This window comes from Schistocerca piceifrons, chromosome 6, assembly GCF_021461385.2.
Source record: "Schistocerca piceifrons isolate TAMUIC-IGC-003096 chromosome 6, iqSchPice1.1, whole genome shotgun sequence".
NCBI classification, from domain to species: domain Eukaryota; kingdom Metazoa; phylum Arthropoda; class Insecta; order Orthoptera; family Acrididae; genus Schistocerca; species Schistocerca piceifrons.
In genome coordinates this window covers 303,925,587-303,949,154 of record NC_060143.1, presented here as the reverse complement: position 1 = coordinate 303,949,154, position 23,568 = coordinate 303,925,587, and the positions used below count along the sequence as shown (strand labels likewise).

The 23,568-nt window shown below is 44.6% G+C and overlaps 1 protein-coding gene across 1 annotated transcript in view; it reads left to right on the top strand.

The window, feature by feature from the left end:
• LOC124802471 (ATP-binding cassette sub-family G member 4-like) overlaps positions 1-23,568 on the top strand; it is a 444,350-nt gene that overhangs the window by 380,265 nt on the left and 40,517 nt on the right. The window contains exons 3-4 of the mRNA XM_047263260.1: positions 21,222-21,484; positions 22,977-23,094. Of these exons, the coding sequence (XP_047119216.1) occupies positions 21,222-21,484; positions 22,977-23,094 (381 nt within the window). The remainder of the gene's footprint in view (positions 1-21,221; positions 21,485-22,976; positions 23,095-23,568) is intronic.

Genomic DNA, 23,568 nt, shown 5'->3' with positions numbered 1-23,568 from the left:
CAGTATTCAGGAATATGACAGGAACGATCATTCGAAGCAAAATGTCCAGTAAACATCGGCTCTAAAACGTATACCCTGGGAGCCATGAGCACTTGTCCATTAAAAAAGACATGTTTCAAAGTAGTAAACATGAACACGTGTTCGCAGCTCTTAAGGTACACATTTTACTAGGATTTTTTGCTTCTAACTATAATACTTGACTTATTATGTTCAACATTTCACGTAAGATTATACCTCTTAATGAGTGGCTTATGACAGCATTTTAAATTTTTACGTTCGGTCAATAATTATATGAAACACTGAAACTCAAATTTTTGTTGCATCTGGAAGCTCTTAGACTGGCACCTTGAGACTGGGACTGCGTGACCATTTTAGCCGTTTAGTGGTATACTGCTGTGGCATGGGTCATTTTGGAATACGAGCTCTGGGAATTTCGTAACTCTCTCCGCAGTCTACAACGTTTCTCTTACAAAATTCTTCACTGCAGTTCGTTGACCACTTCCGTGACACTCTCAAGCTAACAGTCCGCAGCTCGTGGTCTTGCGGTCGCGTTCTCGCTTCCAGAGCACAGGGTCCCGGGTTCGATTCACGGCGGGGTCAGGGATTTTCACCTGCCTCAAGATGACTGGGTGTTTGTGTTGTCCTCATTATTTCATCATCATTCATGAAAGTGGCGAGATTGGACTCAGCAAAGGCTGAGAATTTGTACGGGCGCTGATAACTACGCAGTTGAGCACACCACACACCAGTCATCATCATCATCGAGCTAACAAAACAGAAGCTGGTCGAAAAAGGGTTTTTTAAGCAATCTCTTTGTCCGTAAATTGACCATCTTCTGGTTTGTCCAGTGAATCTGAGTCTGATGTCTACCTTCCCCATGGTTAAATTTAAGCGTTCGCTCCATCTTAAATCGCCCCTGAAAGAGACTCTTAGCTACATGAAGATTTTAGTTAGTTCCAGTGATAGAGCGCCCATCGTGTAGCCAACTGATGTATGACTTTTCACCTGTTTACGACCTTTACATTACTTTTAATTATGCTCACGTTCAACTGTCAGTCCTTCAATCAGGCACAGATCGTCTGAGAGTGTCACAAGGAACTCCTTGACTGCGAGGACGCAAAAGGACAATGATATTTACGGCATTCGACGTCCCACAAGTTGAATACCATGCAACCAGAATATTGACTGTTAATGCCAATAGTGAGTGGGACTGGAAGTATCCAATGGTGAGCACAGCATGAGACTGCGGATCGTGGTTGAACTGCTTAGTCGACGAGTAACTCATGCTAATAGTGTTAATACAAAATAGGGCAATGGCAACGATAAACAAAGCAAACGTTGCATTATATCTAAAGCAACAGTTGCAGAAGTTGACATTTCATCAGAAAGAAACCCAAAGAATTTCGAGAAGTGAGGAAGAAGACGTAAAGTTTCAACTTGATGATGAATAGTAAACTGCGAAATAGGTCCGAAAATTTGTAGATGAGATAAACGAACTTATCCCATCGTTCAGCAAGGAACTTGTTTTCAACGACGGTCAATCAGGATTTGAAGAGAAAAAGAACATGAAAGAAAACCTGGAAGTTAGAGGTACCAAGACAGTTGTATCAAGATCAACTAACATCAATGTCTTAGCGCATTCTTATTCAGTTATGTACTTGGATAGTAAATTGGTTGGAAAGTTATCCACTGTGCTGCGAGAAGTTGAAGGTGTTCTGCCCCTACGATCCTTTCTCGTGTGCGTGATCTTGCAAAGGCAGTAGGTTCAAATGGCTCTGAGCACTATGGGACTTAACTTCTGAGGTCATCAGTCCCCTAGAACTTAGAACTTCTTAAACCTAACTAACCTAAGGACATCACACACATCCATGCCCGAGGCAGGATTCGAACCTGCGACCGTAGCTGTCGCGCGGTTCCAGACTGTAGCGCCTAGAGCCGCTCAGCCACACCAGCCGGCAAAGGCAGTAGGAAATATTTACATAACAGCAAGAGTGGAAAAATGGGCGTAAGAGAACTATAACTATGATATGAGCACTGATTTTGCCCAATGGCTAGTCAAAATAACTTGCCTTTGATTGATAGAGCAACCGATCCCTCCTGAAAAGTGTGTGACATTGCAAGTCATACCACCTGGAACTACTGGACAAATTCAGTCTCTCGATGTTTTTTTTCCGTGCTTATAAAAAATATCGCATTATCTGCAGCCACGACTCAAAGGATAGCAAGTTTCACGATAAGCTCCACCACAGACTGTTTGAATTTAGTTGCATGCCATCACATTCCATCAGTTCTCATTACCCTGTTACACCAATATGATCCTATATGCATTCTTTAAGAGTGGGTACCTAGCAGAGCGTCCTGCATGGTTTGTAACGCCCAAAAAGTTCGCTTTCGATCGCAATGGTGCGAACCTTTGCGATCATAGTGGAGTACCATTTTTCATTCTATGTTCATAGTGCAAGTTACTGGTTTGTTTTGAACACTTCTTGAATGTCGACGATGTCCATTTTGTGAAGTGTAATAGGCATATCCCATAGAAGGTTGATCTGTGCACCTCCCGGACACTCATTTTATGCCGCTCTCCTGATGCACATGGTGATTCACTATCAGCTAATATATTTCCTGTCATAATAATTGTTAACACAACATTTTCAAATGATTGAACTTGCGATATCGTACTCAAGGGGTTCCGTGTCAGTGCATTTGGACAAAATCCGCACTTGATGTAGTGAATGTAAGATAATGTCGTCATTCACATAAACCTCCTAGAAGGGAGGGCCAGCAGAACAGGGCTGAGTGGCTCCGTAGAAAAGACGAAATCCATGATGAATGACAAACAAGGATCGAAATTCTTTAAAACAGAGTTGGGCCAGATTAATTGAAGTACCTCGGTCAGACTACAGAAGAAAATGGTCTAGAAAAGCTGCAATAAGCGGCCGGATCTCAAAAATGGAGATAGCATATGTGCTGAGTAAGAAATGTTTGCATCAGAAAGTGCATATCCTGGATTACCAAACTAAGATACTATAATACTGCGGACAAAATAAAATGCATGTACGCCAGTAAATGTCTCTCAATGAAGCACAAGCTAGAGAGGGTGGGGAGCTTGGAAAGGAGAATACCACTAAAAGTCATGTGTGCAGTCCACACGGAGGCCGGCTGGAAACTTTGGAGCAAAAAGACGTCTACCAGAATGTCGACAGCACCTCGGTAGCCGTCAGAAAGAGGAGGATATTTTTTTGGGTATTTGTTCAAAATGGAGAAGAATAGACAATACAAACGCATATTAGATTACATCTCAAAAATAAGATCACCGCAACGTGTATAAAGAAGCTCGGAGAGCTTGAAAGATTCAAGACTTATATTAGAACGGAACATGTTTCGAGACAGAATACAAATTTGTGAAGAAAAACTACAAAGACCGGAAGGGCATGGACGTGAGAACAAAAGCAACAGCTTACCGACCGTATGAAGTAGTGCTGGAACAGATGAAACACCGAACAAAGAGGACAAAATGAAGTAGCGTGATCATAGGTTGTCATTCATTCTAAATGCTTTGTTGCTGATATTTCTTGAGCTAATAGACTGGCGATTCGTTTTGACATTTGAACATCTGTGAGCTATTGAGATACCGGATAGAACGATACCGTATGCTTCCGGGGTCGTAAGTTTTCCTTCTGCAGCTCCGGCGCGCCACTGGATGTTCCCCTAGTCGGCAGTTGAAATGTCTGCTGTGGTGTGTTCTCCGACATCCTCTTGCGCGATGGGCGTGTACCTGAAGTTCAAGATTCTGTCAATGTTTTTCTTTACAAGCTAGCGTCTTAACTAACAGTCCAGAATGGAGCTACCAACAGTAATAAACTTTGCCATACAGGTTGGCTTTAAACAACTTTTGCTCACGGAGATTTGTAGCGAAACTGCAGGGTGAATTACTCACTCCGCAACTGTTTTATTGATTATCAAAAACATTTGATAGAGTACATTAAAAGATGGTCGAGGTGGAAAAAAATTGTAGGATACATGGCAATAACCTCTGGATCACAATAATATTGGAATCAATATGCTGTTCTGGTAGTAGAAAATAAGAAATCTGACACATTAAAGGTTCAGTATATCGATGAGTGAGACAAGACGGCATTTTGTCATCACTGATATTTAATCATTATTGGAATACATCGTCAAATAAGCCCTTGAAAATGTCAAAGAAGGAATCGTCCTGAAAAAAAGAGAAGCTGAACAATATCGACCACCCTGAAGATACTTCATTGCTTGCTGACAGCGTAAATGGTCTTCATTATCTTGTATCCAGAGTTGACGAATGTAGTGAGCATTGTGGACTCTAAATCACCTAAATAAAAAAAAATTAGTAGTTATCAGCAAGAAAGACATATCAAACTGTTATATAAATATCAATGGTAAACATATTGAAAATATAAACAGATACACTCAGTTTGTTTCAAAACTTGACGGCACAATTTCAGGAATGGATTCCTTATATAACAAGAAGAAAAAAGTCTAGTAAACATGGCCTCTAAAATGCGTAAGTTACGAGCTATGAGCACCTCTTCATCAACGATACAGTGAAGCAAATATCTTCTACTACAAGCTTTTTGCATTCTATGTTTTGGGAGGAGGTAGTGTGGACAGAAACAAGAAGTCCAGTAAATATAGGTTATAAAATATATACTGTAAGAAGTATGGGCTTGTTTATCTTCGCTACTGTCAATCACATCTCTTCTTTATTGAACAAGTGGTCATAACTCTTGAGGTACGCATTTTAGAGTAAATGTGTACTAGAATTTTATCTTCTTGTTATATGAGGAACCAGTTCCTGAAGTTTTATCGTCGAGGTTTGAAACACCCTGTATATCTGGGAACTAACATTAACAACTAATGGCGTAACTCACATGAAAAAGTCCGTATAGAGAAAGCCAGGGCCGCGTTTTGTAAAATGACTACTGTGTTCAAGAGTTATCATCTCGCAAGCGAAACAAAATCAACGTTTCTGCTCTCCCACATATTTCCCATTGTTTTCTATGGAGATCAGACCTTTACTTTGTCCGAGACGGTGGGACAACGACTTGAGGCATTTGATACGTGGCTATACAGGAGAATGTTAAGGGTACCGTGTGTAATCCGGGCGGGAAGGAGCGCCTAGTCTCCGGCACGAATCCGCCCGGCGGACTTGTGTCGAGGTCCGGTGAACCAGCCAGTCTGTGGATGGTTTTTAGGCGGTTTTCCATCTGCCTCGGCGAATGCGGGCTGATTCCCCTTATTCCGCTTCAGTTACACTATGTCGGCGATTGCTGCGCAAACAAGTTCTCCACGTACGCGTACACCACCATTACTCTACCACGCAAACATAGGGGTTACACTCGTCTGGTGTGAGACGTTCCCTAGGGAGTCCACCGGGGGCTGAATCGCACAATAACCCTGGGTTCGGTGTGGGGCGGTGGAGGGTGAAGTGGACTGCGGTAGTCGTCGTGGGGTAGTGGACCACTGCGGCTGCGGCGGGGACGGAGCCTCTCCGTCGTTTCTAGGTCCCCGGTTAACATACAATACAATACATACAATACCGTGTGTGAACAGATAAAATTACTAACAACGACATTTTCCGCAAAATGAAGAAAGAAAAAGAATACCTAAATCCTATAAAATACGGGTAATACAATATATCGTCCATGAAATGAGGCATGGAAACAGTTCTAAACTGCTACAGAACATTCTGCAAGAAAAGATACCCGGTGAAAGAGGACTGGGTGGTAGAAGAAACTAGTCAAGAAGTTAATGTAATAAAAATTTGTGCAGCTGACGACTGATTATTTCTATTCTTAAAACGTGCTTCACAGCTGCTGATTGACAGCCACGAATAAAATTTTAAATTTACGGACGTGGACTTCACACACAAGCAAAAGTGGTATAGCTGTGATGATGTCCAACATTCGGAGTGGCTACGCACTAAAATAAGAAGCAGTTGAGTGCTGCTGTTTTGAAATTTCCTGATGGATTAAAATTGTATATCGGACTGGGAGTCAAACGGCAATCTTGCCTTTCACAATCCGGTAAACAGGTGTCATCTGTCAGGAAGTTTCAAAAGAAGTGCACACTTCTCTACAGAGGTGAAAGATTCATTCTTTGAGAAGGTATTTTTGTAGTTTGTGCAGTTCTATAAGAAGTACTGAGTTGCAGCTGTTGAGCCTTTTCATAATTTAATGATTATTTGCTGTCATTTAGAAACATTTTGGTAGTTGCCTTCTCAGATACTACTTTTTATTTCTTTACTTCTATCACCCGTTAAATGGAGAAAGTTTTAATCTTCTGACAATGCAACTGCAAGATCATTTATGTATATCAGAAATAACAGTGGACCCAGACTCGAACCCTGCCGGACACGGTATCCGATTGCTTCAGTGAGTCATACAGACACCAGTGGCAAAATGCCCCTACCAGAGCACAGAAAAGCTAATATGCTACTGTTTTAAAAAACTCTGACTGAAAAGTGGGGTACCAGCTGCCTCACTCTACCTTTCTCCGCCAATCTAAAAATTTTCATAAAAATTGTGGCGTGCGAACACATTCGCGATGTTTTTAATATGCAGCTCAAACGGTTCAAATGGCTCTGAGTACTATGGGACTTAACATCTGACGTCATCAGTCCCCTAGACTTAGAACTACTTAAACCTAACTAACCTAAGGACATCACACACATCCATGCCCGAGGTAGGATTCGAACCTGCAATCGTAGCAGCAGCGCGGTTCCGGACTGAAGCGCCTAGAACCGCTCGGCCACTCCGGCCGGCAATATGCAGCTCACTATAATTTCCACCAGCTCCCCTTATTGTAACTCGCTCAGACCTACTAGTCCTTCGCTATAAGTCGCTCATACGCATCCTGTCTACTTGACCATTCTTACTCACTCATTCAGCTCAACACATAGACATTATGTGTTTGTGTCTCTATGTCACCATCCTCTGTCTCACAGCTTGTGTGTCTTTCGTTCTGTCCTACTAATGCTGTCTCCTCTCACTGTTTTTAGAAAACAGAACACAGCACGTTATTCTCAATGGAGAGACGTCTACAGACGTTAAAGTAACCTCTGGCGTAGCACAGGGGAGTGTTATGGGACCATTGCTTTTCACAATATACACTCCTGGAAATGGAAAAAAGAACACATTGACACCGGTGTGTCAGACCCACCATACTTGCTCCGGACACTGTGAGAGGGCTGTACAAGCAATGATCACACGCACGGCACAGCGGACACACCAGGAACCCCGGTGTTGGCCGTCGAATGGCGCTAGCTGCGCAGCATTTGTGCACCGCCGCCGTCAGTGTCAGCCAGTTTGCCGTGGCATACGGAGCTCCATCGCAGTCTTTAACACTGGTAGCATGCCGCAACAGCGTGGACGTGAACCGTATGTGCAGTTGACGGACTTTGAGCGAGGGCGTATAGTGGGCATGCGGGAGGCCGGGTGGACGTACCGCCGAATTGCTCAACACGTGGGGCGTGAGGTCTCCACAGTACATCGATGTTGTCGCCGGTGGTCGGCGGAAGGTGCACGTGCCCGTCGACCTGGGACCGGACCGCAGCGACGCACGGATGCACGCCAAGACCGTAGGATCCTACGCAGTGCCGTAGGGGACAGCACCGCCACTTCCCAGCAAATTAGGGACACTGTTGCTCCTGGGGTATCGGCGAGGACCATTCGCAACCGTCTCCATGAAGCTGGGCTACGGTCCCGCACACCGTTAGGCCGTCTTCCGCTCACGCCCCAACATCGTGCAGCCCGCCTCCAGTGGTGTCGCGACAGGCGTGAATGGAGGGACGAATGGAGACGTGTCGTCTTCAGCGATGAGAGTCGCTTCTGCCTTGGTGCCAATGATGGTCGTATGCGTGTTTGGCGCCGTGCAGGTGAGCGCCACAATCAGGACTGCATACGACCGAGGCATACAGGGCCAACACCCGGCATTATGGTGTGGGGAGCGATCTCCTACACTGGCCGTACACCACTGGTGATCGTCGAGGGGACACTGAATAGTGCACGGTACATCGAAACCGTCATCGAACCCATCGTTCTACCATTCCTAGACCGGCAAGGGAACTTGCTGTTCCAACAGGACAATGCACGTCCGCATGTATCCCGTGCCACCCAACGTGCTCTAGAAGGCGTAAGTCAACTACCCTGGCCAGCAAGATCTCCGGATCTGTCCCCCATTGAGCATGTTTGGGACTGGATGAAGCGTCGTCTCACGCGGTCTGCACGTCCAGCACGAACGCTGGTCCAACTGAGGCGCCAGGTGGAAATGGCATGGCAAGCCGTTCCACAGGACTACATCCAGCATCTCTACGATCGTCTCCATGGGAGAATAGCAGCCTGCATTGCTGCGAAAGGTGGATATACACTGTACTAGTGCCGACATTGTGCATGCTCTGTTGCCTGTGTCTATGTGCCTGTGGTTCTGTCAGTGTGACAATGTGATGTATCTGACCCCAGGAATGTGTCAATAAAGTTTCCCCTTCCTGGGACAATGAATTCACGGTGTTCTTATTTCAATTTCCAGGAGTGTATATAAATGACCTAGTAGATAGTGTCGGAAGTTCCATGAGGCTTTTCGCGGATGATGCTGTAGTATACAGAGAAGTTGCAGCATTAGAAAATTGCAGCGAAATGCAGGAAGATCTGCAGCGGATAGGCACTCGGTGCAGGGAGTGGCAACTGATCCTTAACATAGACAAATGTAATGTATTGCGAATACATAGAAAGAAGGATCCTTTATTGTATGATTATATGATAGCGGAACAAACACTGGTAGCAGTTAGTTCTGTAAAATATCTGGGAGTATGCGTACGGAGCTATTTGAAGTGGAATGATAATAAAAAATTAATTGTTGGTAAGGCGGGTACCAGGTTGAGATTCATTGGGAGAGTCCATAGAAAATGTAGCCCATCAACAAATGAGGTGGCTTACAAAACACTCGTTCGGCCTATACTTGAGTATTGCTCATCAGTGAGGAATCCGTATCAGGTCGGGTTGACAGAGGAGACAGAGAAGATCAAAAGAAGAGCGGCGCGTTTCGTCACAGGGTTATTTGGTAAGCGTGACAGCGTTACGGAGATGTTTAGCACACTCAAGTGGCAGACTCTTCAAGAGAGGCACTCTTGCTGTCCAGGTTTCGAGAGGGTGCGTTTCTGGATGAGGTATCGAATATATTGCTTCCCCCTACGTATACCTCCCGAGGAGATCACGAATGTAAAATTAGAGAGATTCGTGCTCGCACGGAGGCTTTCCGGCAGTCGTTCTTCCCGCGAACCATACGCGAGTGGAACAGGAAAAGGATGTAATGACAGTGGCACGTAAAGTGCCCTCCGCCACACACCGTTGGGTGGCTTGCGGAATATAAATGTAGATGTTGATGTAGATGTGTCCCTGTCTCTCTCTTGATCTCTCTTACTGTTACAATCTTATTCATTCTTTGCTCACTGTCACTATCTCTTCGGCGTTGTCATTGACTCTGTTTCTCATTATCACTGGCTCCCATCCACTTCTACTTTCTCCTTGCCTTTATTCATCTTCCACTGGTGTTGTCTCCTTGAATTTTGTTAACGTCAACCACGTTGGACTGGCACTGTGTGCTTCTCTTTCTCTCACGATGCCATTATCTGCTTCGCTTTTTGTGTACCGCAACCACTGTCTACTATCTTCCTGTATTTACTACTTCTCCGTCTCTTACTCACTTCCACGGTCGCCTACTCTCTCAGCATAAAAAAGCGCGGATATGTTCGCATGCTAAAATATTCGGAAAAAATTGTTAAGGTGCTGAGAAAGGTATGAATAGAATAAAGCAGCTGGTACCCTACTTTTCAGTGAGCATGTTTTAATAAATAGCAGCATATTCGCCATTTGTGAGCTTCGAAAGAAGCATTTTTTCGCTGGTTCCTTTCTTTTCCCTGCTACAGCGGGGTATGTCACCCATATGAAATGAACTTTATTGGTCAGTAAAATTGCAGACAAATTTTGCATTTGCTTCAGTATTACAACACAGCGGATCTCAGAACCATTATAATGATAACGGAGACACTTTGCACCATCTTTCTCCGTGCTACGTCACTTATAAACTACACTACTGACCATTGAAATTGCTACACCAAGAAGAAATGCAGATGATAAACGGGTATTCATTGGGCAAATATATTATGCTAGAACTGACATGTGATTACATTTCCAAGCTATTTGGCTGCATAGATCCTGAGAAATCAGTACCCAGAACAACCACCTCTGGCCGTAATAACGGCCTTGATGCGCCTGGGCAATGAGTCAAACAGAGCTTGGATGGCGTGCACAGGTACAGCTGCCCATGAAGCTTCAACACAATACCTCAGTTCTTCAAGAGTTGTGACTGACGTATTGTGACGAGCCAGTTGCTCGGCCACCATTGACCAGACGTTTTCAGTTGTTAAGAGATCTGGAGAATGTGCTGGCCAGGGCAGCAGTCGAACATTTTCTGATTACAGAAAGGCCCGTAAAGGACCTGCAACATGCGGTCGTGCATTATCCTGCTGAAATGTAGGGTTTCGCAGGGATCGAATGAAGGGTAGAGCCATCTGAAATGTAACGTCCACTGTTCAAAGTGCCGTCAATGCGAACAAGAGGTGACCGAGACGTGTAAGCAATGGTACCCCATACCTTCACGCCGGGTGATACGCCAGTATGGCGATGACGAATACACGCTACCGATGTGCGTTCACCGCGATGTCGCCAAACACGGATGCGACCACCGTGATGCTGTAAATAGAACCTGGATTCATCCGAAAAAATGACGCTTCGTCATTCGTGCACCCAGGTTCGTCGTTGAGTACACCATCGCAGGCGCTCCTGGCTGTGATGCAGCGTCAAGGCTAACCGCAGCCATGCTGCTGCAAACGTCGTCGAATTGTCTGGCAGATGGTTGTTGTCTTGCAAACGTCCCCATCTGTTGACTCAGGGATCGAGACGTAGCCTCACGATCCGTTTCAGCCATGCGGATAAGGTGCCTATTATCTCGACTGCTAGTGATACGAGGCCGTTGCGATCCAGCACGGCGTTCCGTATTACCCTCCTGAACCCACCGATTCCATATTCTGCTAACAGTCATTGGATCTCGACATCCGCGAGCAACAATGTCGCGATACGATAAACCGCAATCGCGATAGGCTACAATCCGACCTTTATCAAAGTCGATAACGTGATGTACGCATTTCTCTTCCTTACACGTGGCATCACAACAACGTTTCACCAGGCAACGCCGGTCAACTGCTGTTTATGTATGAGAAATCGGTAGGAACCTTTTCTCATGTCAGCACGTTGTAGGTGTCGCCACCGGCGCCAACCTTGTGTGAATGCTCTGAAAAGCTAATCATTTGTATATGAAAGCATCTTCTTCCTGTCGGTTAAATTTCGCGTCTGTAGCATGTCATCTTCGTGGTGTATCAATTTTAATGGCCAGTAGTGTATGTTTCGCCTCACACCGTAGTTTACGCGCGTATTTTGTTTGTACAAGTAGGGTAACTTTGAATCTCAGTGCCTCGGAAACGGACAAAGATATCACGACAATTTTCAAGATTGTTTGAGGTCAGGACTTTAGGAATATATCGTAAAAATTTTAGCCATGTGCTGTTCATAACTATCTTCAATTTTGCGGCTAGGTTTTGTGACACACAAAAAAAGAAAAAAATAACATTTTTTTCGGTTTTCTCAAGAACCGCCCATGAACTAAACGATGCCTTCATAAGCTTCTTACGCCGCCCCATAGACCACATATAATACAAAAGAACCGAACGATTTATTCCATTTGCCTTTGCTGGAGGTTCGAACGGCTCTAAGCACTATGGGACTTAACATCTGAGGTCATCAGTCCCCTAGAACTTAGAACTACTTAAACCTAACTAACCTAAGGACATCACACACATCCATACCCGAGGCAGGATTCGAACCTGCGACCGTAGCAGCAGCGCGGTTCCGAACTGAAGCGCTTAGAACCGCTCGGCCACAGCGGCCGGCTTTGCTGGAGCAAGTGCATAATATTCAAACTTTGACCCCATGCTGTAGAATAATTACAGTAAGACCACCTGTGTGCTGGGCATCAGCCGGCCGGAGTGGACGTGCGGTTCTAGGCGCTGCAGCCTGGAGCCGAGCGACCGCTACGGTCGCAGGTTCGAATCCTGCCTCGGGCATGGATGTGTGTGATGTCCTTAGGTTAGTTAGGTTTAAGTAGTTCTAAGTTCTAGGCGACTGATGACCTCAGAAGTTAAGTCGCATAGTGCTCAGAGCCATTTGAACCAAGCCATTGCTGGGCATCCAAATAGTCGCTAGCCCAAGGGCTATCCCAAACACTAGACCCTACCTTCCTGTCACCAATATAGCACTAAGTACGATCGCCGGAAAAAACTATTTATATGTGCTGCGTTTTGGAACTCATCGTTAATCATGGTGTCGCATGCGTGCCGATAACGCCGGGCCCAAAATCGAACCCTGCGCTACATTACGTTTAATTGCTTCAGTAACTCACGCAGTCAGAATACATCCTTGACAATGTTGTGTTTGTTACACATCGGGTGAAATTACCGTGCACATTTAGTATGACGCTATTACTTCCGCTCGCGAAGCGGTAACTTGTTTCAACGGTAGCGGGCACTGGCGCACACGTGTGCTGACGCGCCGCTCTCTGTACTCCGGTCTGTCTGGCCGGCAATGGCCGTGGGAGTTGGGCCGGCAGGCGGCGCACCAATCATTAAGAGCATGACCCCATTGTCGGGGCGGGGAGTGCGCTCAGCTGTAGCCGCAGTCTGTGGCCCGGCGCGGCGGTAACCACTGCTCCACCTCTATCCGCAGACCTCGCGCTGGACGTGTTGCCGCGACGAGAACAACCAGTCTCTGTGGTGCTTCGCACTGTTCGGTCAGCTCTTGACAGTCACACGTTTTGCCTCTATCTCTGTGGTTCCGCTTTGAACGTCCGCAGTGGCGAATCAGCGGTTGTTGGTGATTTATCGAGAATATTGCTATTTTAGTTTACCGTGTCCAAATCACGGGAGGATAAGTCAGGGTTAGTGACAGTTCTCTTTCACAACAGGGTACATAGATCCTGCAGTGCGAGCGTCGATACCTGTTCCAATAGCAGACTGCCTCCCACGGAAGAAAAGAATGAGAGTGGGTCAGACAGCTGAAACAAGCTCCTCATATTGTTCCACTGAAAACTAGCAAGTGCCTATTGAGATGTGTTTCCAAAATCCAGTAAAATCATGTTAGTAGTTTTTAACAAGAAACGGCAACAGGCCAGGCATTGTGTGTTGCTAAACTTTGCGCAGTGTAATGGAAAAGCTTCTATTTCGAAATGTTTCCAGTAGTCTTGACTGGTGGTTGAAAACAAACCTGTGTAAGTGCATGAACTAGGGGTAAACAGTGGACTGGTGAACCAGTCAACTTCCCCATAACGTAGTCGTTAGTTTGGGCTTCCGAACTTCATCGGTGTGGTTCTGTTTGATCCACCTTGTTAAATACATCTCAACAATCGGCGCAGTGAATTTGGCGGGGGAGAAACTGGCATTTTGTGAGTGGAGGTCTCTGGTGGGACTGGTATATTGAGGGGCAGGTAACGACGACGTAGCAAGACTGTTTTGTGCCCGTCGAACTCGTCGCCAAAATGCGTGGTAGGTTCGTGAGCCTGGAGAGCGTTCTGATGGCGCCGGTGCACCGTATCCCATCCACGTGCTGCTCCTCCGTCAGCAGCGTCCTCAGCCAAGCAGAGCTCCTGGCCAGCGCTGTCTCCAGTCGGTGGCCCTCCGATGTCTACCGAATCAGGTTCGCTCATCATCTCATGGACGTCTCCCAGGTGTAGCGGCCCCTCTTATCTCTCCCTCTACCTGTCTCTCTCTTTTATCAATCTATCTATCTATCTACCTGTCTCTCGATTGCACGCAAGATCGCAGTGTAATTTGTTCTGCTGGATCTACATGTACAACTGGTCAAATACGAACGCAAAACCCACCCACAGACCTCGCTCACATACTTTTTGATTTTTGTCTGACACAAGGGACAGCGTTGCCTCACAGATAAATTAAAAGGAAGTTCAATCCACCAGTTCCGATCAGGGTTTGCGGGAGGTTTCCTTTAGTCATCAGGCAAATGTTAGAACTGGAAATCCCCTCCTAAATATTCCCAATTGGGACCTCTTCTGCCGCACAGAATATTTGCCCGGAAAACTATCCACCCAAATCTTACGAGTAGGGAATGACAGACGACACATATGCAGATATTAATTTTTGTCTGGGGTAATGGCCAACATTGTTCAGGAGTAATATGAAATCATTCCAGTCCCTCGGTTCTGGCCAAGATATTCGCGAGGTTTTCCTTGGTAATCAAGCGAATGCGGAATTTGGAACTGCCCTTCCAAACATCCGCATTTGAGAACCTCTTCTTTGTAAGAGATTGGTCCATTTCTGTCTGTTATTTAATATTTTATTATGTACTTATTCTACATTTAATTCTTCCCTGATATCTTCATTTCGCATCCTATCCATCGTTGTACATCCTCTAACACTCTTTAAAAATCCCATTTCTGCTGACTGTATTTTACTGACAAGGGGGACCGCACAATCTTCCCTTCGCTGATTTGATTCATTTTCACGGGGTGTGTGGGGCATCACTAGGACTTAAGCATTTGTAAACAGGACCGTTGTCGACAAAACTGAGATTGAAAATTTTAAGCACGCATATATAGAACCCTACGTTGTATGGGCGGTATAATTCAAGACGCACATAGCCAAGTGAGTAAGCGCTTAGTTTCATAAGCGAGAGGTCTATGTATCGATTCCCGTTGCCCATACTGCTTTTGTTTTTCATTCTCACTCAAACTGTTCAAGATGGAGATGTTCTGCCAAATACAGTATTAAAGTAATTCCTCCAAAATGTACTCCGCTGTGTAGCCTTGCGGCGTTTATTTTCACAGACATATGAAGAACCTTATAAAACGATGGCGGCCACTCGGTAGCGAATGGCTGTTGAGAACTTGTGTAGCCTAGTATTTGACTCCCTTCTATATGGGTGTTAACCCCTCAAGGTCTCTGTAGAGGAGTTGTTACTGGTTGTTTGATTAACAAGTTCAGAGTAATGGAAGGAATAGCCTCTTTAGTTCCGTTCTCAATTCTGGCAAATCTTTAGGTAGTGGCAGATCGTTGACACGATTTTTCATAAAACCCCAAAGGAAAAGATCGTGTGCCGTGAGGTGAGGTGAGCGTGGAAGCCAGCGCAAAAGAGCATTGCGGGCAGTCGAACGATTAGGGACTTAGACGTTAAACCACTCTCGTGGAAACAGTTGCCAATGGGGAGGCACTCCATCTTGTTGCCAAAGGAATTTTTCCGGCACAACTTATAATTGGAGAAAGAGCCATTCTTGTAACGTATCCAGATAAGCAACTCCTTTTACAGTAGCATCAGCGCACTTGAAGTCGGTACACAGCGCAGAAAGCGTTTAATTTTGGGGACTCTGTTTGATATCGTACAGTTTGATGAGGCTGTTCTGACCCCCAGATATAATATTATAGGTATTTACATCCCCACTAAGATGAAAAGTTGCCTCATCACTGACCAAGCGAGGTGGCGCATTGGTTAGCACACTGTACTCGCATTCACGATGACGACAGTTCAAACCCGCGTCCGGACATCCTGATTTAGGTTTTCCGTGATTTCCCTAAATCGTTTCAGATAAATACCGGTACGGTTCCTTTGAAAGAGCATGGCCGATTTCTTTCCTCATCCTTCCCTAATCCGATTGGACCGATGACCTCGCTGTTTGGTCCCTTTCCCCCAAAGCAACCAACCACCCTACCTTGCCTCTTCACTGAACACCAGACGATCAACAAAGACATGTCCCTAATGCAACACTTCACCTACAAAGTTATAAAGTGCGTGACAGTCACCTGGGTTCAAAGTATGAACCAACTGTAACCGCTATGGATGTATGTGTACACATTTCCTTAAAACCTTTCACACTGTCATCTTTGTCAACTGAAAAGCAACACTTGCACTCCGAGTAGACTTCTTATTTTAGGTCATCCCGTCCTTTTCGCTTTACATGCACATCTAGGCGTTTCGAATTGACTGTAATCATCGGCAGGCGTTTTGCCATATGGAAGACAACAGTTAAACTTTAAACAAAAAGCACGTTGAACTGGAATTACAAATTCACTCTTAGCAAACAGCAGAACACAAAACAGTTCATGCTCAGGAGTAACCATTTCCCGTCTGTGCCATTGCGACCGAGGAAACGACAAATCAGCACTAGTGCACGCGCTTACATCTATATCTGCATCTACATCTATGAAGCATCTACAATTATGAAGCATATGGCAGAGGGTACGTCCCACTACACCAGTTATTGGAGCTTTTCCCGTTGTATTTACATATGGAGCGTGGGAAAAATGAAATGTTTCTGCTTGCTGTAATCAGTCTAACCTTGCCCTCACGAACTCTACGGGAGCGAAATGTAGGGTATTATAATATGTTCCTAGAGTCATCATTTAAAGTGGGTTCTTGAAACTTTGGTAGTAGACTTTCTGAGGATGGTTTCCGTTAAGAGTCTACCAGTTCTATTATTTCGACATGTAAGTGAGACTCTCCCGTTTGCTTCTATCTTCAGGTGTCTCCCACTTAACGTTTTTCAGCATCTCTGTGACGCTCTCCCATGGGCCAACCAGACTTTTCACCATTCGTGATGCCTTTTTCTGTATACGTTATGTATACCCCCTGCCAGTCCTATTTGATATGGGTCCCACACCCTTGAGCAATATTCTAGGATGGGTCGCACGGCTGATTTTTAAGCAATCTCCTTTACAGGCTGATTGTTTTTTCCTATTATTCTACCAATAAAAGGAAGTCTGCTACCTCTTTTAACGACGACTGAGACTATGTGATATTTCCGTTTCATGTCCCTACTAAGCGTTACACCAAGGTATTTGTGTAAGTTTACAGATTCCATCTGTCACCCACTTATAGTATATTCATATGATACTATCTGTTTTCGTTTTGTGAAGTGCATAATTTTGAATTTTTGAACATTTCAAGCAAGTTGCGAATCTTTGCAGCTCTTTCAAATCTTATCAATGTGTGACTGAATATTTGCACGGTTTCGTTGCAGATAACTGCATCATCTGCGAGAAGTCTGAAGTTACTATTAATATGTGGAACCGAGTCAAATGCTTTTCGGTAATGGACGAATATTACATCGACCCGACTGTCTTGATCCATGGCTTTCAAGATGTCATGTGAGAAAAGTGCGATTTGGGTTTCACTTGATCTATGTTTTCGAAACCCTTGCTGGTTGGTACGAGGGAGGGCATTGTGTTCGAAATACCACACTATTCAAATGGCTCTGAGCACTATGGGACTTAACATCTGAGGTCGTCAGTCCTCTAGACTTAGAACTACTTAAACCTAACTAATCTAAGGACATCACACACATCCATGCCCAAGGCAGGATTCGAACCTGCGACCGCAGCAGCAGCGCGGTTCCGGACTTTAGCGCCTAGAATCGCTCGGCCTACCACACTATGTTTTAGCTCAGAATACGAAATGTTCTAAGATATTACAACATATCGATGTCAAGAATATTCAAATGTAGTTTTGTGGATCAGTTTTGTTTACATCTACAGCCATATTCCGAAAACCAGCTTACGGTGTGTGACGCAGGATGCTTTTACCAATGTCACTTCTTCCTTTTCCTTTTCGACTCGCGTGTGGCTCATGGAAAGAACGATTGCCATGGGGTTGATTCTCTCTAATTTTATCTTCATTGTCTTTTCGTGAGATATACGCAGGAGGAACCAATAAACTGATTGTCTCTTCTAGGAATGTATGCTCTTGGGAATTTAATAGATGATAACGTGATGCAGAACGCCTCTCTTGCAGCGTCTGCCACTAGAGTTCGCTGAGCATCTCCGCGACGCTTTCGCGCGTACTAAATGAATGTGTGCTGCCCTTCTTTGGATCTTTTCTGTTTCCTCTATCATTCCCGTCTGATACGGATCCCATATTGCAGAGCAATATTCAGGTATTGGTCGAGCGAGTGTTTTGTAAGCTAATTCCTATGCTGGTGTTCTACAATTCCTGAGGTTTGTTCCAATCAATCTCAGTCTGGTACCTGCCTTACTCGCGATGAAGTTTATGTGGTCGTTCCGGTTCAAATAGCTCTGTACGCATACTCCTAGATATTTTATGAAAGTAACTGCTTCCACTGATTCTTCTACAGTTATGTAATCAAACAGTAACAATCTTTTTGTGTGTGGATTCTCAATAAGTCACATTTGTTTTTGTTGAGCATCAGTTGCCACTACCTGCACCAAAAGGCGATCCTCTGCAGGGGTCCTGCATTTCGTTTGGATTTTCTAGCGACACGATTTCTCTGTGTACAACAGCATCATCCACGAAAAGGATCATGGAACTCCTGACTTTATCTATTGGGTCATTTATCTATAGGTATTTGGGTTGCTCTATAATTGTGACCTTGAACCAACACTCAACACTCAACAACTCTTACAGTTGATAATACACAGAGGGACAAAAGTCGTGGGATATATCTCCGTACCGTGTCGCATCTCCTTTTCCCGGTGTAGTGCAGCAACTCGATGTGGCAGGGACTGAACAAATCGTTGCTAGTCCCCTGTGGAAATATTGAGCTGTGCTACCTCTATAGTCGCCCATAACAGCGTAAGTGTTGCCGGTGGAGGATTTTGTGCGCGAACTGACCTCTTCTATTACGTCCCGTAAATGGTGGAAGGGATTCATGTTGGGTGATCTAGGTGGCCAAATCATTCGTTCGAATTGTCCAGAATGTTCTTCGAACCAATCGAGAACAATTGTGGCCCGGTAACATGGCGCGTTGTTATCCATAAAAATTCCATCGTTATTTGGGGGTCACGAAGTTTATTTATTTATTTTATTTATCGTATCCAAGACATCACCATTTTACAAAAAAAATTATATTACAATGCAAGAGAAGCAGTTACAATACAATAATACATGGTTATAAGGTAAATTAACTACAATAATATAGAAAAGTATGTAACATATAATGATAAGCGCTAAGAATGCGAAACAGAGCGATTTTCATATCCCACGTGAAGCCCAATACACTGCAGCTTGAATAGCCTTGTCATTTGTTTCAAATAGGTCTTGAGTCGACGAAGTTTATGAGAGGCTGCAAATGGTCTCTAAGGAACCGAACATAACCGGAGGACCCAGTCCATTCCATGTAAACAGGCCAACACCATTATGGAACCACAGTGCTTTGTTGACAACCTGAGTTCATGGCTTTGTGGGGTCTGCGCCACACTCGAAACCCACCATCAGTTCTTACCAAACTGAAATCGAGACTCATCTGACCAGGCCACGGTTTACCAGTCATCTAGGCTCTAACCGATATCGGCACGAGCCCAGGGAAGGTGCTGCAGGCGATGTCGAGGAGTTAGCAAAGGCACTCGCTGCCATAGCCCATTAACGCCAGATTTCGTCGCACTGTCCCAACGGATACGTTCGCCGTACGTCCCACATTGATTTCTGGATTATTTGGCGCAGCGTTGCGCTGCTCTCGTTGAGGAAAGCTCGTCCGACACTTCGTTGTCGGTGGCAATGCCTGAAATTTTGTATTCTCGGCACACTGTTGACGCTGTGGCTCGCGGAATGTCGAATTCCTCGACGATTTCCGAAATGGGATGTCTTAAAATCTGTTAATTCCCTTCGTGTGGTCACAATCACATCTGAAATTTTTTCACATGAATCATCTAAGTACTGGGTGATCAAAAAGTCAGTATAAATTTGAAAACTGAATAAATCACGGAATAATGTAGATAGAGAGGTACAAATTGTCACACATGCTTGGACTGACATGGGGGTTTTATTAGAACCAAAAAAAAATACAAAAGCTCAAAAAATGTCCGACAGATGGCGCTTCATCTGATCACAATAGCAATAATTAGCATAACAAAGTAAGACAAAGCAAAGATGATGTTCTTTACAGGAAATGCTCAATATGTCCACCATCATTCCTCAACAATAGCTGTAGTCCAGGAATAATGTTGTGAACAGCACTGTAAAGCATGTCGGGAGTTATGATGAGTTATTGGCGTCGGGTGTTGCCTTTAAGCATCCCTAGAGATTTCGGTCGATCACGATGCACTTGCGACTTCAGGTAACCCCAAAGCCAATAATCGCACGGACTGAGGTCTGGAGACCTGGGAGGCCAAGCATGACGAAAGTGGCGGCTGAGCACACGATCATCACCAAACGACGCGCGGAAGAAATCTTCCAAGCGTCTAGCAATATGGGGTGGAGCCCTCGGTCGGCCACTACGGGGTCTATCGTCTACACAACCCGAGGCTTCGAACTTCGAAATTATTCTCGCCACAGCTTCATTTGCCAACGGACCTTTACCCGCTCGCATCCCCTTCCTATGGCGATAGGATCGTAACGCTGAACTAGCACATTCCCCATTCTGATAATACAGCTTCACTAAAAGCGCCTTTTCAGGTAACGTCAACATGCTGCGACTGCTGGTGCATCTGATTCTCTCTCTCATTACAGCTCCTTTTATACACGATTGTCATGCGCAGTCACTGACATTTTGCTGCCCAGCGCCATCTGTCGGACATTTCGTGAACCTCTTTTTTTTTTTTTTTTTTTTTTTTTTTTTTTTTTTTTTTTTTTTTTTTTTTTTTTTTTTTTTGTTCTAATGAAACGACACGCACAAGAGATATTTCACGCGTCTAGCAATACTTTGGTTTTTTTGTTTTTTTTTTTGGTTCTAATAAAGCCCCATGTCATTCCAAGCATGTGTGTCAATTTTTACCTCTCTATCTGTATTATTCCGTGGTTTATTAAGTTTTCAAATTTATACTGACTTTTTGATCATCCGGTAGATATGACAACTCCGCCAAGGCACCGCCCTTTTATATCCTGTGTAAGCGAGACTACCGCCATTTATACACGTGCATATCGCTGTCCTATGACTCGTCAGGGCATTGTAATACCATGACTGGGACATTCTTTTAGGGACACTTTATGTACTTTGCTAACTGCGTCACCTGCATACTGTGCCAGCAGGTGACGTTCAGTGTTGCCATAAGTTTCAGCTCATTATCGAGCGTTTCCTTAAATGGAAAGTGTTTGCTACAGAGACGGTGCTTTTGTCGGCAGCCGGGGCGGTTCGGCGCCGTCGCTGGACTCGCCACTGCAGCACATGCTGGGGGCGGGCGCGTGCGGGGGCGGAGGCGCGTGCCCCAGCGCGGCCCCCGGCGTGCTGGCCAAGAAGGTGCCCAACAAGGAGGGCGCGCCCCCGCCGCCACCAGACGCCGCCAACGGACGCCGGCCCATGGTGCTCAGTCACCTGCCCAGCCGGCCGCCCGTCGACATCGAGTTCACCAACCTCTCCTACTCCGTGCCCGAGGGCCGCAAGAGAGGTAACTGCCGCTCCCTACTCACTGCATTTCTTGTTTTCCTTTGGTATTTATTATGCAGACACTTAAATGTGCCAGTTTTAGGTAGAGGGTGTCCCTGATTTGTCGTTGCGTAAGATATCGGTAGAGGTCGGAGGTTAGTGTACTGCTTGAGCATGACTCGAATTGCTCGAGCAGTGACAACTCTTTAGATGATTTCGGGTCTTGCTAGAGCTTTCGATCGGCCCATGATCTAGTGACCTTCGTTAGTACAGGAAAGTATCCAAAACTGGACTCCCAGGATTTGGCAAAAACAGTACACTCAATATGGCAAAAAAAGGACACATAAGTTAGCGAAAAAGTTACACTGCATTTGGAAAAGGAATAACACCAGATTTGGCAAAAGGTAACGCAGAATTTGGGAAAAAATAACACCAAATTTGGCAAAAATTCAAGGAATTTGCCATAAACACAAAGAATTTGGAAAATAACCACAGAATTTGGCAAAAAACAGCGAATTTGGCAAAAAATAACGCCGATTTTGGCAAAAAACAACTCCGAATTTGTCCATAAAAGAATGAAATTTTCCTTTCTGTAGCTGGGGTCCTTGTTGATATGTCTGTGAACTTCGCTTTCATTTGTATTGCGTGTAGTTTGTTTTCTTATTCCGAAATCAATTAAGAGACTAAACCCTGTCCAGGCCCTGCTTTTACATGAACACAGAACAGAATGCGGACGTAGTCTGACAGCATGGAGGTGCTTCCACCCCGATCTGGCCCTCTCCCTCGGACGGCCTGCTACTCCCACTGTTAGTGAACTGCTTGAGGACAACATGAAAAAATGGTATATCAGTGTGCTCCATGCTTGCAGAACTCCTCAGAACCTGCAGAAAACAGGTTCCACATTTGTTCAGCACTGTCTGAAGACCAGATATACTTATGCAGCAGGTACAGAAATACTGTACTATATACAGAATAAGCAGAAACTACCACTGCTTGAAATACCGGAGATATGTGATCCTGGCAGAATGCTCCTGAACAACTACTGAATGAACATACAAACATCAGCTACTCTCCATTTTATGTTACTGCAAAATCTAGTTGATTACCAGTTAAAATTTTGTTAAATTTGGCACCACTGTAGATCCATATGCTAATTAGTTATTTTAGCATCCTTTGATTATGAGTGAACTATCCTGTACATTTGGTATTGACAATTAATTTTTTTTAAATTCTTTGTCGTTTGTGTGGACAACAACACCTTGGCAAGTATTGCTACACAACAGACTAATAGCACCCAAGAACAAGAATGCAAAAATAAACAATTAGTAAAGCAAGTGTCTTTCTCCCCATAAAAAATTGTTGTATTGATTTTATATGATTGTACGAAGGATAGCTTCAGAAAAAGAAATGAAAGAACATGCTAAAGCCATAAATTAAAGTTGTCACTTCTGCCTTAGCTTCATTATTCTGCCTGCTGCAGAGAAGCTTCATTGTTATGGAACCTTTGTTTCCAGGGTACAACACAATTCTGAAGTGTGTTAATGGCAAGTTCCGCTCTGGTGAACTGACAGCCATCATGGGGCCTTCAGGGGCAGGCAAGAGTACACTTATGAACAGCCTTGCAGGCTACAAGTAAGTAACATATTTCTGAGTCACCTTAGGTCTGCTATATATCATTCATCAACAATGTGCCTACCTTTTACCCTGAGCATTCTGCGGAAATAAGAAAGTAATTTTTCCCATGTGAAAAGCTTGTCTGTTATCATTAAGCATGTTGCTCCTAGTTATTCTATGTTTTATGTATCATTTCAATTACATTAATAGTTACTACTACACTCCACAGTTCATGTTCTAACATTCAGAACTTTTAATTAGTTTTTGATTAGAAGCCAGCCTGGGTGGCCGAGTGGTTCTAGGCACTACAGTCTGGAACCGCGCGACCGCTACAGTCACAGGTTCGAATTCTGCCTTGGGCATGGATGTGTGTGATGTCCTTAGGTTAGTTAGGTTTAAGTAGTTCTAAGTTCTAGGGGACTGGTGACTTCAGCTGTTAAGTCCCATAGTGCTCAGAGCCATTTGAACCATTTTTTTATTAGAAAAAAAGAG